At 46.6% G+C, this 17610-nt stretch overlaps 1 protein-coding gene and 1 long non-coding RNA gene across 2 annotated transcripts in view; both read right to left on the bottom strand.

Annotated features, from left to right (window-relative positions):
* Nucleotides 1-1262: 1262 nt before the first annotated feature.
* Nucleotides 1263-5674, bottom strand: LOC132247750 (uncharacterized). The gene is made up of 3 exons (XR_009459141.1): nucleotides 4301-5674; nucleotides 3594-3705; nucleotides 1263-2444 (listed from the first exon to the last, which is right to left on the bottom strand). It is a non-coding gene; the product is annotated as an uncharacterized LOC132247750 (long non-coding RNA).
* Nucleotides 5675-10602: 4928 nt separating this feature from the next.
* The window catches only part of SLC35F2 (solute carrier family 35 member F2), a 65154-nt gene continuing 58146 nt past the window's right edge, over nucleotides 10603-17610 (bottom strand). Inside the window, exons 9-11 of the mRNA XM_019482009.2 lie at nucleotides 14832-14888; nucleotides 14458-14497; nucleotides 10603-13049 (exon numbers count right to left, since the gene is read on the bottom strand). Of these exons, the coding sequence (XP_019337554.1) occupies nucleotides 12979-13049; nucleotides 14458-14497; nucleotides 14832-14888 (168 nt within the window). The 3' untranslated portion in view covers nucleotides 10603-12978. The remainder of the gene's footprint in view (nucleotides 13050-14457; nucleotides 14498-14831; nucleotides 14889-17610) is intronic.

Raw genomic sequence — 17610 nt, 5'->3', positions numbered from 1 at the left:
TGGAGTGAACATTCACTGTCCAGTGGCCTAAATACAGGTGCCACCTCATGCTGAACCAGAGACTGTGATGCTTGCTGAGAATTTCATTGCCTCCAATGAGGCATCCATGATGAAAATAGTTGCTATGGGTATTTTTCATAAGGATAGACTTAAAGTAAAACTGGCCCCTGTCATCCCAGCTTTTAGTTTGCAAAGCCTGGACACTGTGGTTTTGCAAAGGAGGTAGTGACAAGCAATGCTCTGAGAACAGCCAGGGAAGCCCCTAAAATGCCTCCCAGGGATCACCTCCACTTTTCTGCCAGTTATCAATTTGAAAAAGAAATCCCTTTCTGATGTAGTCATATGCCAGCACTTCCATTTGATATTTCTGTGATGGTGTCCTTTGGCTCTTGCATCTAATATATGGCTTTTGCATGCCAGTTTGTAGGCCTTCCTCATTAGGATAATCCCATTCATCCCTCATCCCTTCCTTCAAAGGAAGAGTCAGCAAAATAGCTCTCTCAGAGCTGGACTTGGGAAGCAGGTATTTGCCCTTAGGCTCCCAAATTAATAACTCCTTTGCTCAGATCTGGGTGGTAGAATCATTTGCCTGGACTTGGTAACACATTTACATTGGGAAATAAAATTTGCTGTATTGTAATTCTTGTTCTGCTCTGAGTGTGAATCAGAAAATTCTCCTACTTTGTGTGAGGATGTAGAGCCAGAGTCTGAAAATGATATTTTCTCTGACCTTTTATATTTTTATTTCCTTTTTTTGTACTTTTTGTGATTCTTTTTAAGTCTCCTGTTGACACCATGCCAGGAAGAGCAGGGTGAAAGTAAGTGCAAGTGAGAGCATAATTCCATAGACCAGTGAGATGCACACTCCCCTGGGAGTAGAAGAATCCTGGGTTCTGGTCCCTGTTCCCAGGGCCTGTTTAATATAAAGTATGTAAACAGCACTCGGGGACAGAGGCCAGAACTCTTGACTTACCACTCTCAGGGAATTGTCCAAATCTCTGGGCTACAGTGTCAAGTTCCCTCTTTTGTCTCCCACTAGATGAATCTTGAATTCATTGCTGCCTAATGTCTTAGCTTCAGAGAAGGGGTAGAGAGTGATCGCACTACCACCCATATAATTGTAAAATGGAGTCAGTGTTATCTCTTGCATCTCATGGATACTGGGAAAGCCAATTATTTCATGTTTATTAGGATAGTGTAAGAGTGATGTCATAGCTGGGATGGTCCAAACATTACGCAAGAGGCAAGGTTTTTTTAGGATGATATCTTTTATTGAACCAACTACGAAGTTGGGATAAAGATGGACAAGCTATTGAACGCAAGACATCTTCATCAAATCTGATCACAGAAAGCCAGGTACAGCAGAGGGAAGGGACTGGGAGAAATCTCAGGGATAGCAGACACACAATTAGCAGAAGAAATGAAGTGGATTACTGGGAGATCAAGTGCTATGAAAATGGAGGAGGGTCATTCTTACCTTCCCTGCGTAGAAGAATTCAGGAGTTGGATAAATTATAATGTGCCATAAACCCAATATCGGTGTTTAGTCCTTGGTTGTTACTGTGCAGCCAGCTTATGAATTTTTGTTTCCAAGTTCACCAGTTAAAGATATTAGGTAGATTTCCCTTGAGCACAAGACTAATAAGGTCAAAGAAGGAGTGGCTGTTATGTGAGAAATGTGCTCCTGATGGTATGGACGTCTCCATCCTTTATATTTTTTCCTGTGAGTGTTCATTCTGGTGCATAGTTGCTGTTTAGTTTCACCTACATAGTTGCTGTGAGGGCACTTGGTGCACTGGATCAGGTGTATCACATTTTGGGAAAGGCATGTGTAGGAACCATGGTTTCTGCTGGGGGGCTTTTGATAGTAGTGGCAGTGGAAGTGTGCTGACAGGTTAAGTATTTCTTGCCAAGGCAAGGCTGTGTTCCACTTGACGTCTGTTGGGCAGTGGGGAGTTTGCTTCTGATGATGAGTTGGGCAAGGTTAGGGGGCTTCTTCAAAGCCACAAACGGAGGAGCTGGGAATACTTCTCTCAAGGTCTGATCTTTGTTGAGTATAGGATGTTTTTTCTGATGGTTCTTCTGATATGTTCCAGTGTGGGGTGGTAGGGGACCACCAAGGATGTGTGGTTGCATGAAGTTTTCTTTTTGTACTGTAGCAAGTTACTACAGCATATTTGGATAGTTCTTTCAAATGTGCCATTTATTTGCCTAATGGAGTATCCCTGTTGTATGTATAAAGGCAGATTTTAGGCTGGTCAGGTGGGCATCAAGAATGTTCTCCTCAGAAAAGTTGAGGTGGTATATGAGGGCCCAGCTGCAGAAAACAGCTTTTTTGGTGTGCTTGGGATGATTGCTGATCTTGTGGACATAGGTATGGTGTTCTGTGGGTTTTCTGTATGTAGTAGTTTTTAGAATGCCATCTTGAATATGGACTGTGATATCTAGAACATCAACAAAAGTGTAGGAGTAAGTCCAGAGAAAGTTTGATCAAGGGGTTATACTTGTTAAACTTGTGGTGGAAGTCAGTAAATGCATCCAGGTATTCAGTCCAAATAATGAAAATATCATCTTTGTGTTGTATAAGGCAGGTTTGATGGTGCAGTTTTCTAGAAACTACAAAATAGTAATCAAAACAGTGAACAAAGGTAGAGCTATAGTCATCCTCAACCATCAAGACTACATCAGTGAAGCTGACAGACAACTCTCTAACACAAAATACCATAAAAAATGTGGGGAGGACCTTGCACCAGAATATGCCAGCCTCTTCATAAGCCACCTAGAGGAAAAATGTCTAGAAAACTGCACATCAAACCTGCACTATACCTACATTACATAGATGATATTTGCTTTTGTTTGATTTAACTGCAGCTGGTTTTTGTTTGCTCATTTTGCCCTGTGTGTTGCAGTTTGAAGTCAGCTTGGTATCTTGTTCCATCTCATTTTTTTTACTACTCACAAAACTTTCAGAATTGCACATGCTTGTACATGTAATGTTGGTTCTGTATGTGCTTCTGTTATATGAAACTGTTTTGAGTGGATCGCCGCATTTCTGCTTGGTAAAAACATGTAGGTCCAGTCTAACTTACAAATAGAAGTGAGGCAAGGTACTTTGTTATATCACAGTGATCTCCTCCCCTTAAAAAACTATTGTGTAGTCAGGAAATATCTGTACCTATACTATGGCAAAAAGCAAGTTTTCATGTTCATGTATCAAGCTCCAAAATTCATGACCCTTTCTTTAAAATGCCAGCATTTGAAAATAAATTGATTTGGTTCTGACTGTAGTTGCCTCCTAGTTTTAAAGCCCGGTGGGTTCATGTTTTCAAGTTTCTCTTTGCAACCATGAACTTTAAAGATGTGCTGTTTTTAAATGAAAGCTGAGATTCTGTTATAACAACATAACTCAAGGAACTGGAAGTAAAAGGGGAAAGAAAGAACCAAACAAATGTTATGAGACTCCCAATAAAATTATTCGAGTTGGCAATTCTACCCTGCTTAAAAGCCAGTGTTGTCAGGACTTTTTACCTGGTTTCTGGGATACAGTTGGGTTCAAATTTTTTTATACAGTGTTTAGTGTGCTGAAAGCTTACTACTTGATGCTGTGTCCATCAGGATTACTTTGGGATAGCCTTCTGGAGTGACACCTGTCATTAAATACAGAAGTCCTCTCTCATGCCATTCTTTTCTTCCATTGGCTGATCCCTACAAATACAAAATAGAGACCAGGGTTTTAGGCTCACTGCCTCCCTCAAGGTGACTGTAAAGGTCTTCCATGTCTTTAAGTAAAAATTAACAGTTGCGAATGAATAGCTGAATGCTACATGGAAAGGCTTTCATGTGTATTGAAATACAAACTTGAGCTAAAGTTAGGCAAGCTGAGGAGAGGATATCCCTGAAGTGTAACATTACACCTAGGAGGAATAAGAATAGAAACAAAACTTGAATAGACTGCAAACTAGGAAGATTTAAGAAGTTTGTTGGAAGCAACAAGGAAGCAGAGACCAAATTTAGGTAAACATTTCGAAATAAATGGAAGGACGCAAGGTTAAACTCTGTATCCAATTTACTGGGAAATTATTGTAATAAATTAAAACAGTTTAATTTGCTAACAATCCTTTTAGGTCCATATGATGAGAAGCAAGCAGAAAGTATAATATGTCCCCTTGAGAAAGGGAGAGAGAGGTGGAAATGCACCAATTTATTGTACATGTCAAAGCAAGGCTGAAGTACATCTCTTAAAGCTGATAATGCAGGGGTTAGATAGGATAGCAGCAAACTGCTGGAACATCAGCCTTACTTTCAGCCTTGGATTTTTCTGTTGATGGTAGTTTCTTTCAAAGAAGCTTGAATACTCTGTATTGCACAAAATATTTGGTTAGCTGGGAGGCAGTGAATCCATCCTCCCCAGAATAAAAAAAGACTGTCAATCTGGTGGAAGCTCCAGGTCAGCAGGCATTCTCCCAATCCTTATGATTTTAATGGACTAGAATATGGCAGTTAGCCACAGCCTTAGTGAGGCGCAGTGCCTGCCCGTTTGGGGCAGCACCAGACCTATTCTGTTTCAGAGGCACAACTCCAGAGCTTCCTGGTTGCACAGACAGCACTGGAGGACGTCATTTGCTACTGTCCTTTAAAAGTTGCTGCATACTCAGTTCCTGCACAACCAACCAGCTCCAGTGGTCAGCCTGCTCTGACTCTGCCTCTTAACCGCTGTCTTTCAGGAGTGACCAGATATGAACAACCTCTGCTCCTGCAGTTCTGACTGGCACCCAGGTGGTATAAATAGCTCAAAAAGTCTGGAAGACTTTTGATGGGAGACAGAGATGCAGAAGTGAAAGGAGAGATATAAATGCTTAGAAATGATAATGATGAGCCCTCTGCAAAACCTGTAGGTAGATAGCAAGATAGCAGCTAATTGCATTTAGGGAATTGCCTTCCTGGTCATTAGAAACTAGAGAAAAGACAGGAAATTTCTTCAGGAAAAAAAAGGCCTGATAATAAGATGGGGAAGTAAGAATTCCTGACTGATAATCCCACTTGCCATGGACTTGGAGTATGGTATTGAACAAGACAGGGAAAGCCAGAGTTTTGCCACCCTTAATTATGCTGAGTAGCGTCTTGCTCCTTCAAGAGCCACATTTAAGCCTCATGGAATGATGTACTACCAGTGTGGGTAAAAGGATAAGAGTAAGGGCAAAAGACTTCATCTTCACACTTTGCTGTGCCTGTTTCCTCATCTGCAAATTGGGAACCCTCTTTCTTGCCTGCTTGAACATGTATTGCCAGGATTCATTAACAGGTGCCTGTAAAGAGCTCAGCATCACATTTGCAGGGAGAGGTGAAGAATTTGGAGGGATCAGCGTAGCAGGGCACTAATCTGAATGCCACTAAATAGGGCGGTAAAGTGCAATGACTAAGATGGCTGTTACAGTCCTGTATGCATTATATTTTGCTAGCAAGTGTTAAGGACTTATCAAGTTGCAACTTCCTTCTCAGTCTGTTTGATGTCTCTGGCTTTACCTTCCCATGCTTAAGTAAACAAGACATCACCAAACTGCTATCCTTATTCTTGTCAAGGGAGTTACTGCCTCAGGAAAGACTCCATTGTATAACAAAAATCCCAAACCCTTCGACTTCAGACGTGATTCAAAACAAAAATAATTGGGTAAGGTTTGAGACGAGACCAAAGGATAGATATTTTAAGATTAAAACTCTCCTGGCATTCTTTCCTCTCCAAATGCTGTTTTTACAACTTTCTGACCTTGTATCATTTTCTGATTCCAGAGGAGATGATGTTTACAAGAACCACTGTAACTTGACCTACTTATATTTTCTTGATCTAAGAATAGCACATTCTAGGCTTCTTGCCACCTGTCAGGACTGACAGCTGTTTGGGAGATCACTATCAGACATACTTTGAAGGGGGATTTTCCACTTAAGGAGATCTACAAGATGCCTTTTTCCTTTTTTAGGTTTCAGTTATTGATGGGAAAAATATATTCATTAAAAAGCATTTCTGACCTAAAAATGTCCTTATAAAAAATTCACTGAGGTTAATACAAGAAAATGAGAGAGAAAGAGAGAGAGAGTAGAAGGGGGAGAAGTCCTCTTCTCCTCCCTTCACTTTCTTAGATGCTGGGGACTCCTCCGACAGATCGGCTACTTTGGAAACTTCTTCAGATTGCTGACTGCCCATATTTTCCATCTGGCTCTTCCTTTGCATACAAATCAGCCTCCTTGGACAGGCAGAAGTGTGTGTGTGTGTGTGTGTGTGTGTGCGTGTGCGCGCACGCATGCGAATGCATGCTTGGACATATATATAGGTATTGTCTTTGCCCAATAAATAGTGTGTGTTTGTGTGTGTATACACACACACACACACACACACATTACTTATTGAAAGTAGAGGCATGACAAAGGAAATACCTATAGATATGTCCAAGCAATGACTTAAAGTTGCATGCACACACACACTGAAATAATAAATGTACCTATTGTAGCCAGAAAAAAAAAAAAAATCAAAAAAATTTCTCTTACTCTTCAAAATACAGTTAACATTTTTAAAACTCATTTGGGGCAGTGGTCCCTAACACAGAAAATTACTTAACATGTTTGAAAATAGAAACAGAGTCCTGCAATGTTCATTGTCATCATCAGCAATCCCTCAGTTCAATGATCTCTACCACACCTCATTGATGGTTATGTTAAAATGCCAGTTGTTTTACAAGGGAGTTCCAGTGATGAAAGTCGGTTCCTGAGTGAAAAAAGAAGCAATCTCTTCTTATAAGTGGAATTAGTTTCTAGGACTGTATTTAGTTGCTGTGACACCCTTGTAGAGCACCACTAGATGCATTTTCTATGCGTGTAGTAGCAACTGGATATTAAATATTAACAAGAAAACTTGTCCTGTGTACAGTGGGATTTTAAGACACCCCATTTATTTCCCTAATTAGACACTGGATAAGGATTAAAGTCACCCATGTGTTCATAAGCCACATTCATTAAGTCTTATTTATTTTTGTTGTGATGGTGGCTAGGAGCCCCACTTATAGACCAGGGAGCTATCAAGTCAACATCATCATCATCATCACTGAAGCAGCTGCACAGGCGATCCTCAGCATTTCATGCATGCTCCAGAGGGCTTCAGAAGGAACGATGCATAGAATCAGTTTCAGATGACACCAAGCTAGAGACTATTCTCCTCATGGTTTCATAGCATTGCTGCAACAGGGTTTGTTAAGTCCAGAGGGAGGCTGTCAGGGCACTAAGCTGCAACAGTTTCAAACATAGCTACAAGTCATAGTAAAAAAAAAAAAAAGCAAAGTCATCCTTAGTCATTGCATCATCAAACAAGTACTCCTTTACTTGTGTTTGCACCCTCATTACACCCACCTGGTGTCAGAGTGACACCAGCTGCAAGGGCAAGCTCATTGGCTGCAGAGTAGGCTAGACCCAGGGTCCTGAGTTGGCCTTTGGCTGGTTGGTGATCCACAGCCTCCAGCAGCTGTTCCTGTTCCCTTCCTGTCTGGTTCCTACCTAGTTCTCAGCTCCTGCTTTTAACCGGTTTGGCTCCGAAGACTGGGGCACTGTCTGGAGTATGGATGTGGATCTTGCTTATTGACTAGTATTTTGACTTGGACTCTGGTTTTGACCTTCTGGTCTGTATTCTCCTCTGGCTCGGGTACTTGTCATCCCCTGCTCCTCAAGATTGCCTATGACCCAGTCTAGCAGTTTGTATCTTCCTAAGATTTAACAAAGTCAGATCCTGCTCTCACTAAAACAAGGGCCAAACGGGACTTCAGTGGGAGAAAGCTTAGGTTCAAGTTGGGCAGCACTAGTGATACAAAACGGAACGTGACTATTGCTTCCATCTTCACTATCAGTCCTTTCACACATGAATAAAGACTTTGGGCCTGTGCACAACCAAACCCTTCTTTAGCTTCCATAGGCCTGTTCAGTCCAACTTCCTCCTTGGAATAATTAAATTAGCAGCTTATAAAGGAAAACAAATGAACTCCTCAGTCTTCTACTGTGACTGAATTCTTATACCAAACTTGGAAACACAGGCTGGCAAGTATCAAGGGCTTAACAAAACTATGGTCTAGCACCTGCTGGATCTATTCTAGCAGATTAACTAGATCATTGATCTCCATTACAGAGTCTCCTTGCTGTGATGCTTTAATTTCTTGTCCTCTGTTCATTTATTTATTTTTATTTATTGACAATGTGCAATCCAAATTAGTCATCTATCCCAAATCGTCCTTTTTAGCCACTGAGAAATGTTTACTACTGTTGTTTTTTAATTTAAATGCAAATTGCCCAGCAGCAGCATGTGATATTTGTTAAAAAGTGTTAATTGTTAATTAATGTTGTGTGATGTATTTACATTTGTCATTCATAAGTGTCAAAGTGGTTGCTCTTAGTATTGGCTATTTATTCATGAGGTGCTGTTTTTCTATATCTTTAGTCTTTTAGATCATGCATGACTGTGCATTTCCTGAATGACCTAAGCTTTTTCCTATTTTTTATAAATAGGTGTCCCTTTTTCCGCATCTACTGCAGATACATCTGTGAAACATCAGAGTCTGGACACGTTCATTTCTAACAGCAGAAATTCTCCACTGCTAGAAATGATTTTGGAAGAGGTGGCAGTACACATTCAGTTTGCAACCACCCCATTTCCCGTACTCCTTGCACCTTCCTGAAACTGGGATGATCCCAGTCTGGGGAAAGTGTGGGCTGCTCTAGTTTTTCACTCCAGGAGAGGTGGGACAAAGCCCTATGCCCAGTTCTCACACTGGGGGCTCTGGACTGAGAAGCAGGAAGGGAGCAGCATTGCTACCTCTGCTTACCTCCCATACTCTGGGCAACGAGCGGTCTGAGCCCTGTGGCAAAGCTCCTGCCTAGTCTGCATACCTGGGATTACAGTGTGAGAAGCAGGTGGTTGGTCTGCCCTGCTTCCTACCCTAAGGAGAGGCAGGCCCAGTTCCCTTGCCACCTGCACCACCCAGCTGAGCAGTGCAGGCAGCAAGAGAAAGCTAGTGTAGCTGGAAACCAGGCTTGGAGAGCCAAATCCCATTCTGCTAGCTTTTAAATTGCCTCCCCTGCTACCCAGCTGTTGGGGATGGGGGGCACAAAAGGAAGCCAGAGGGAGCCAGTAAAGCCCTTTGCCTTTACCTGTAGCTGTCCAGTTTAGGGAAGAGACAGGGAGCAGTGGCTGCTACACCCCTCCCTATCTGGACCAGTCCAGGAGGGAAGGGGATCAGTGGCAAAAAGGCCCTGCCTGCTTGTCATCCTGGGTACTCCAGATGAGGAGTTGGCAGGGAGCAGCTGATGGCTGTCTGGAAGGCCAATAGGGGATGCTCCTGCACTGAGCCACCCACCTCACTGCACCCGACCATCTTCCAGACTCTGAGTGCCTCCCTGGGGCGCCTAATGTCTAGCTGACCCCCTTCCTGGAGCACACCCGCTAGCCTGGAGGTAGCGCCACCGCCACCCAGGGTCTGGCCTGATCTTGGCACTGTGCCTCCTGGAAAACACAGGCCTAGTAGCCCTTGAGGGAAGTCAAACCACTTCAAGATCTTGGGGTGCTTCCCTCAGACTGAAGCACAAACAGTGGTCTCCCTTAGTCAGCTGAACCAAGGGGACCCCAAGGCATAATCTAGCCCCTCTCCCAATAAGTCTCCCATGCTAGGTACAAAGGAGAACTTTACTGGTTACAAGGAGTTGGTTTGGAATAGGGAGCAGGGTAGAGCAATATCAGAGAAATCCCATAGAGCAAACAGGATGGCTGGGTAGCCTCTGATCATGCATCAGAGTTACTGCAAGCTATATATCTAGTTAGATCTCAGGTAGCTTACTTACGAGTATCATCCAGAGGCAGGTGGAGATTCCCTCTGGAGGCAGGCAGTTCATTGATCATGAGTTTCAAGAGAGATAGCAAGTTTCAGATGGTCCAGCTCTTCCCCCTCTGAGTTTTCATCATGGCTACTGCCCCTCCTCCTTGGCCATCCTTAACTTATATAGACTTTATGACCTCATTTACCTGGTCCAATGGAGGCCAGCATCTGTTGGCTGCCAGTCAACCAATTTGAAATACATCACTGGTTGCTGGGTAGACTGGCAGGGTCTCTAGCCCCCTCCCAGTCAGGCTGGCATTGCTTAGAACAATAGGGAGCATAAGCCCCTCACCCAGGTATGTGATGCCAATCATGTATGCAGAGGGAGCAAGTTTCCCGCCTCCCTCAGGAATGTATCCAACTCAGGTTACCTAAAGAGATGGGATGTTTGCCCTCTGCAGGGCCCATATTAACTAAATTGTCACAGAGCAGAGTTTTTGGGAGAGACAAAGGTGGCCTTCTGCCACTGGCGGCTCCCATTCCCTCCCAGTCTGTGGGAGTGGAGAATCCCAAGCTCTCCACTCATGGTCCCCTGGAGGAGTTAAGACAGGGAAAAGTGTACATACAGTCATTCCCTCTGAGACAAACTCTCCCAGGTCCACTTCTACCTGATTTGAGTCACTTTGTTTGCACTGGATTTATGACCCAGATACCTTGTTCCAGGTGGACTCAAACCCCCAGACCGACCACAACCTCTCCATTCAATAATAGGTGAATTTTATTCATACACTGTGATAGCAGATAAGAATAATTAGTGTTCCACATTCTCAGTTTTTATTAAAAATAATAATCTGGGAATTTTTCAGGGTTTATCTTTGAAACAAAAACCAGGATGAAATCAGGATAAAAAGAAGAAAAGGAAAAAAATCAGTTTAAATCGGGGAAAAACTGATGATGAGGAAGGGAGGGAGTAAGGCTAGGAAAGGGGCAGGGGGAGAGGCATAGCACAGCTCATCGGCTGCTCCCGGGGCTGCAGCATGGAGCAAAGCGGGGGAGTTGTCAGTGGGCATGGGGCGGGGGGGCATGGCTCTTGCTGATATATGCCACCTGGGAGTGCTATGGGCTGGGGGGCCTGTTCCAGGCTCTTCCTGGGGGGTGCATGCCCCTGGATCAGCAGCAGGAAGCACATGGTGACGCACTCTGCCTTTCTTCCCTGGCTGCATTCACACCCCTCCCCCCTGCTGCAGCAGCCTGCTGCTGGGCTGCCCTGGTGTTTGGAGGGAGTGGCACATGACCAGATGTGGGGGAGAGGGGGACCCAACCCCAGTACCAGCACATCCTGCCCTGCCTGGGGTCAGAGCTGGGAGCCCCACATCTCCAGGCAGTGGCTCCAGCCCCGCAGGCCTGTGTGAAGCGGTTGGGTGTAGCACCTGCTGCAGGGAGTGGGTCTATGCATTTGTACTAGCAAATGGCGCATTAGATTAATTTAGTGTGCAGCAAGTCCAGCGCATGTGTAGACAGTGACGCTTTATTGTGCATTAGAGTTGTCCTATGTGCAGAAAAGCGACTCATGTAACACCTGCACACACTTGGGGTTGTGTATGGTAAAGTGTGTGCTTTTGGCTGTTATATATTGGGGGGGGAGGGGGACTGGAAGAGGTCCACCTCCTTCCCTCTCATTGTGTCCAGACCATTGTTCTTTTACAGTTTTCTGCCCATTAGAGCTCAGATTGGGACTAGGAACTTTGGGGTACAGTATACTGACAAATGCTGCAGTTAACCACTCAAAGCCACCATGCAGAAGTGGAGGTCAGTGCTCCACCATGTCTCTAGGAGCAATGGAGCCCTTTGCAATGCAGAAGGTATCCCAAAAATGTGAACCCAGTCCTTTTTGCTGCCAACTGGTACCCAGCAGAAGAGTTACATGTGCATATGCCCACTGCAGAGCGGATTGATTATGAGCTGTTCTTGGTGAATGGCATTTCAATTTGCCACTAAGTATTGAGGGAAAAAGTATTTGTAGAGATTAATTCCTGTTGTATGTTTAGGTTGAAGCCTATTTCCCATTTGTTCCAAAAATTGAGCTAAAGTTTGAATCTGTTGCTATGCAGCTTAGGGCCAAAAGACCTAGGGTTCTACATGCAGCCTGAAGAGAAGTAAGGAGCAGCAGTGGTAGCAACGGTTGATGGTAAAATGGATTGTAATCTTTGGTGTAAGCCCCTACCCACCTCTGGTTGACCTAACACCTGCCTCTTTTGCTGGTATGGCCTCTGGATGGTAGTGGCAACACCTAGTGGCTGGGCTAGGTAATAGAGCTCATCTCGATTTGTTTTGTAAGAGATCAAGAATGTCTCCATCTTTGAAGGGATAATCTGTATCATCCTGGGGACAGGGAAGAGGTTGGAGCTAGTAGCTTGCCTAATTAGTTATGAAGTTTACCCTGTGTAGAATGGGAAAGAGCTCTGATAGCAGTGACTGGGGTAAGTTGTCAATAGTTGGCTGGGGTGAGCTAGTAATTAACTTTTAAGGATTTCCCTAAAGGTTATAGAGATTAGCCATGTTAGCTTGAAGTCAGACAGAAGGCAGGACAGGGTGGCACCTTAGGCTGCCTGTAGACAATCCAGGAGGCTGCTCCAATGTGCTGTAATTACAGCGCATCGGTGTAGACTCAATTAGTCCAGCTCCAGTCAGCCTCTGTGTCTCATGTATCAGCATCCCCGAGCTTCAAATGGGGGGGGTGGGGGGGGCGCTTTTACTAAAGCTTGAACGTGCCTCCACCTTCATTTTGAAGCATAGGGACACTGATACACGAGAGCTGCTCTAATTAAAGAGCCCCTTCCCACTCCCAGAGCACATGTAAAAAACACCCTTAAAGACTAACTCTAACGGTTATGTGTCCCCTTTTTTCTATTGAATAAACCCTGTTATAGTTTACTACTGCTTGTGGGTAGGAAAGTTTATTCACTTCCAGATGTGCAAGTTTATTTGTGAGAGCTCCAGCCAATATATTAGAACTGTTGTGAAAACCCTCAGCTCTGATAATGAATCTCTTTTAATATCTTCTTCCTTCCTCCGTTCCTTGTATTTGTGGTAGTTTAGTGTGCAGAAGAAATTCAGGAATTGGCAAAGGGTAGAATTACAAAACTTTCCAGAAGGTCCAGGGTCTCTTTCCCAAGACAACTTTTCCTTTTGAAAATCCTTCACAACCTAGGGTATTTCAAATGCAAAAAAAAAAGGTTTTCAGAAGCTTCCTCTGAGTAAAAGATAAAAGTAATGCCCAGCAGGAATACTCTTGTAATATAGAACAGATGAACTCCCTGAAGAAACTAAGAAATCCAACTCCTTTAATTCAGTCACTCAGTGAGAGGGTAGATCAATCTTTATACTTGATTTAATCCTTTTGCCTCTCTCCTGAGGCTGCCATCAAAGGCATCATTTAATATGGACATATATCCATTGAGAACAGGTCAGAGGCCACCAAAATCATTTCACCCTGCAACCTAACTTTTGGTCATTAGCATGGGAGAGGAGACAATATGCTCAAATGGATAGGACACCAGCCTGGGAATCTAGAAACCTAGATTCTGTTGCTAGCTATGCCAGAGTGGTCCAACTTGCAGCCCCTGGGTTCCCACACAACTGCCACATGGTATAGCAGAGCAGGGGGCCCTACGTGGGCATGTGGTGCAGCACTTGGAGGGCCACAGGTACATGATGCAGCAGGGGGTCTGTGACTTATCTTGCTGCAGTCTATGGGCAGGTGGCCCCCACTGATGTAGCCTAGAAGAGCATTCAGCCCCTGGTTGCTTAGAAGTTAGACAGCCCTGAATGACCTGCTGAATCATAGAGAAGTAGGGCTAAAAGGAGCTTCATGAGGCCATCTAGTCCAACACCCTGCTCAAGGCAGGAGTATCCCTGTCTAAACCATCCTACTTAACTGTTTGTCTATTAAAATTTGGGGATAACCCTTACACACAACTACTAGTGTAATGCCCAATATATCAACAACATCCTTTAACTTGCCACAGGTAACATGCTGCACTGGATAGGAAGCATTGGGTGTGTGCGCAACAGGGGGCTTGCTCAGAGCCAGAACTCAACATCAGCCTGCCCAAGGGGCAGTCCGTCCAGTCTTTCCTGCCATGACCTGCTGTTTAATAAACACAATGTAATAAGTGGGAGGCTGCCCATCTTAATGTCCCGATGCCTAGGGCGATATACACTGCTCTGACCTCCCCTATACTGTGTCCCATGCCTCACAGATGGCATCCATTTTGCTGCAGTGCTTCACACTGTAACCCAAGCTCCAGAGTCTCACATGGGACTCTCACTCCCCTCTGGAGCTCGCAGTCACAGTGCACTCACAATGGACAGTTCTTAACCTGATGACCCAAACTCAGCCTCATAACATCTGAGGGCTTACTGGGGTTTTGCTCTGACCCAAACTTAACCTCACCACACTTGAGGATTTACCGGGGTCTTGGCCTCTGGCCCAGTTGTGGCCTCAGGTGTCCATGGACTTACCTTGACCTTCCTGCCCCCTCCCTGGGGCTTCAACTTACGCCCTCCCACTAGGGCTTTTGTAATAAAGAGAAAACCCCAAAGGGGAACTCACCTGGGGTTGGAGACAGAAGTCCGCATGAGACCGCTCTGAGCTGAGGGAGCAGCAGGCGCAGAGCCAAGGCAAAAGAAAGTACAGCGGCACAAGAAAAAAAACATCAAAAGAACAGCTGAGCTGGGGGGAGTGGGGATCAGCTCCCACGCCGGTGTGGGCATGTTTTATGCCTGCATGCCGGCACCGATTCGCCGGCCGACCCGCAGAACCGGGAATAAAAACCCCAACGAGCAGGAAGCCCAGGGGACCAGAAGTGGGTTCCCCTGCAGGCACTTGGTGTCCCAGGGCAGACCTGTGCACTGCAGAAGCCAAATGGTGGCAGCCCTGGTTGGGGCTGAGAGAGTATGTGAGCCCAGGAGGGCACCATTACTTACCAGCAGTAGATTCATGGACTCCAGACGCCTTCCAGGCAGACTGGGCTGTCTCGGAGCCTGTGGAGAGAGAGAGTGAGAGAGACAGCTGTCCATGCTACGGCAGTGACAGGCTAAAAGGATTGAGATCGACACTGAGGGACCAGGTAACCCGGAGACAGATAGAAGCTAAGTCAGTCCCTCTGAGGCAAGTGCTGAGTGAGGTGAACTGACATCCATATATGGCTTACCATTTTGGATGGTCAAGACGCGTACCAAGTCCATGACGCAAACCTAGAAGATTGGGATATGACATCATTGGTTGGCGCTAGGTGGGGTGTAGGAGAGGTGGAACCCCAAAACTGGAAGATCAACGAAAGGATCGAAGGAGGGTACCAGGCGGGACAGAACGTACAACATATTCATTTCAGCAAAGTCATAGCAGGAGAGAACCACTGAGGACTCTCTGGAACCTGTCCCAATCATTGACTATCCTTCTCTTGGACAACGGTGACATCTGACAAACTAGCACACACCAGGCGCTCTGGTGAATGGCACGGTCGCTTACAGCCTTCCATTCATGCCCTCTTACTAGGGCCTCCTTCTTAGATCAACACTCATGTGGGAGGGTTGGCCCATGCGCTGCACTTCAGGTCACCCCTGCAACCCTACTCAGCCCACCCCCAGTGTGGTGCTTCAGGTCCTCCTGAGCAGACCCAACTCTACACCCCTCATGAACAGCACTTCAGGTCACCACTGTGCACCCTAATCTGTGCAGGCCTCAACATGTACTTCTGCCCCCTCTCTCTGGGGCCACTGGGCTCTTGCACCTTGTGCGACTCAGGTGCCACTCCCTAAGTGTGCCTGGCCCCTATAACTGAGTAACCCATTTCTGGGCCACCAGGGTCTTACATCCTATGGGGCTCAGGTGCCTCTCCCTCGGCATGCCTGGCCCTACAACTAGGTAACCCACCAGGATGTGGGGGCTGAGGTTATAAGGTGCCCCTACCTACCTTTCACTGGGGAGGCAACTGGCCTGGCATTTCTGGGGAACTACTCTACCATGGGCAGTCCCATTAGGTCATCATTCCCCAGCAGGGTGTAGTTTTCAGTCATACCCAGGACCAGGAGCCTCCTGCCATCCCCATAGCTCCTGCCCTTACTTCCAAGGATGGTTCAAGCAGCAGCTCAGCCAAGTAATGCCCTTCTGGATACCAGCATCAGACTGCTGGCTCAGCTCTGAGGGCCTGGGTTAAAATGGAGGCTGCTCCACCCCCTCCTCCAATCACAAGGCCCTCCTGTGGTCATGTGACTGCCTCATAAGGCTGGGCCACACCTGCTGGCTGCCCTGCTGCTTGATGTAAACCTTAAAGTGGCAGGCACCAAAGGTGCTCTGCTACAGTGTGTAAATAGCACTTAAGAATCTTTGTGGAATCCTGTTTCAATCTGCTCAATTCCCTAAGAAAATACAAAAAACAAAACCTTAGTGTATATGCTTCTGTCATGTGCCTTTAGTAAGCCTTAAGATTAAGTCACAGAAAGTGGCAAGGATCCGCTCACCTTTTGTACTAATGATTTTCAGGAATTCAAGAAGGGTGGAGTAAAATGACACTTAGAACCATATCCTATTTCACCCACTGGATGCCCAAAGTGTGGCTTCTGGCAAGATCCCAATGTAAAGGATCAGAATCAGGCAAGTATCCTATTGCATCTGTGTAGATGTGTAGTTCTGCAGAAGCCCCAGGGGAGGTCAGCAGGGCAGGGAGCCCAAGCCCAAAGCAGGCAGCCCGCACCTACCCCTGTGCTGTGCACAGATCTGGGGGGCACAGGCCCCCTCTGTCCCCCACCAGGAGTGCACACAGCAGTGGGGAATCAACCCCATCCCCTTGCCTGAGCCCACAGTGGGCAGCCCATACCTGCACCCCACGGGCTCCTCTCTGGCCACGCTGCCTGTGGGAGAGGGAAGCCAGGCTCCCTGCTCAGGCCTCAGCAGCCTCCTACAGGCAGCTGCTGGGGCTCCAGTTTGCAGGCAGGTGTGGGTTCTTCTGCAGCCGCCAGGGCTCAGGTGCTCCTGCAGGCAGCCACTCACGTACTGGTACAGGGGGTTGCAGACCCAGGTCAATGGCCCCATAGCCCTGGCAGCTGGGTGTAATGTTCCCTTTAAGGAGTAGCGGTCCGTGAGCATGCCACCTTGATCTGTAAGTGCACCGTCTCAGTCCAGCATGGGACACTTGTTGAAGGGGGATGGGGGCTGGAGGCCAGGGGCTGGGGCCTAGGGCCTGGAGGCCAGAGGCTGGGGGCCAGAGGCCAGGGCTAGGAGTCAGAGGCTGGAGCTGGAGCCGAAAGGCTGGGGACCGGAGGCTGGAGCCGAGAGGTTGGGGGCCGGAGGCTGGGGCCGGGGTCTGGAGCCAGGAAGCTGGGGCTGGGAGCCGGGGGCTGAAGGCCGAGGTGGGAGGGGGCCCTGGCGCAAAGCCCGTGCCAGGCTCCCTTCCCCACCTCCCCTGGTGCACGGCCATGGAAAGTTTGTGCGCGGCCACACTTTTAGTTGTGCGCGGTCGCACAACTACACTCCTTACAGGGAACCTTGGCTGGGGGGCCTCTCCAGTAGGGCTGGGGGGTCAGGCACCAGCAGGGCCAGGGGGTCTGTGGGTGGGGAGGGGAGTAAGGAGCACCAACAGGGCAGGGATGGCTATGGGTGGGGAGTGGGGGCACCAGCAGGGCTGAGGGGGCTGTGGCTTGCGAGTGAGGAGTCTGGACCTGCTTCCTAGTGAGCTAAGGGGGCAGGGGGAGCCCTGTTCTTGTA

Source organism: Alligator mississippiensis, chromosome 1 (assembly GCF_030867095.1).
Source record: "Alligator mississippiensis isolate rAllMis1 chromosome 1, rAllMis1, whole genome shotgun sequence".
In the NCBI taxonomy this organism is placed as follows: domain Eukaryota; kingdom Metazoa; phylum Chordata; order Crocodylia; family Alligatoridae; genus Alligator; species Alligator mississippiensis.
The sequence above is the reverse complement of the archived record's forward strand: the minus strand, read 5'-3'. Positions and strand labels throughout refer to the sequence as shown.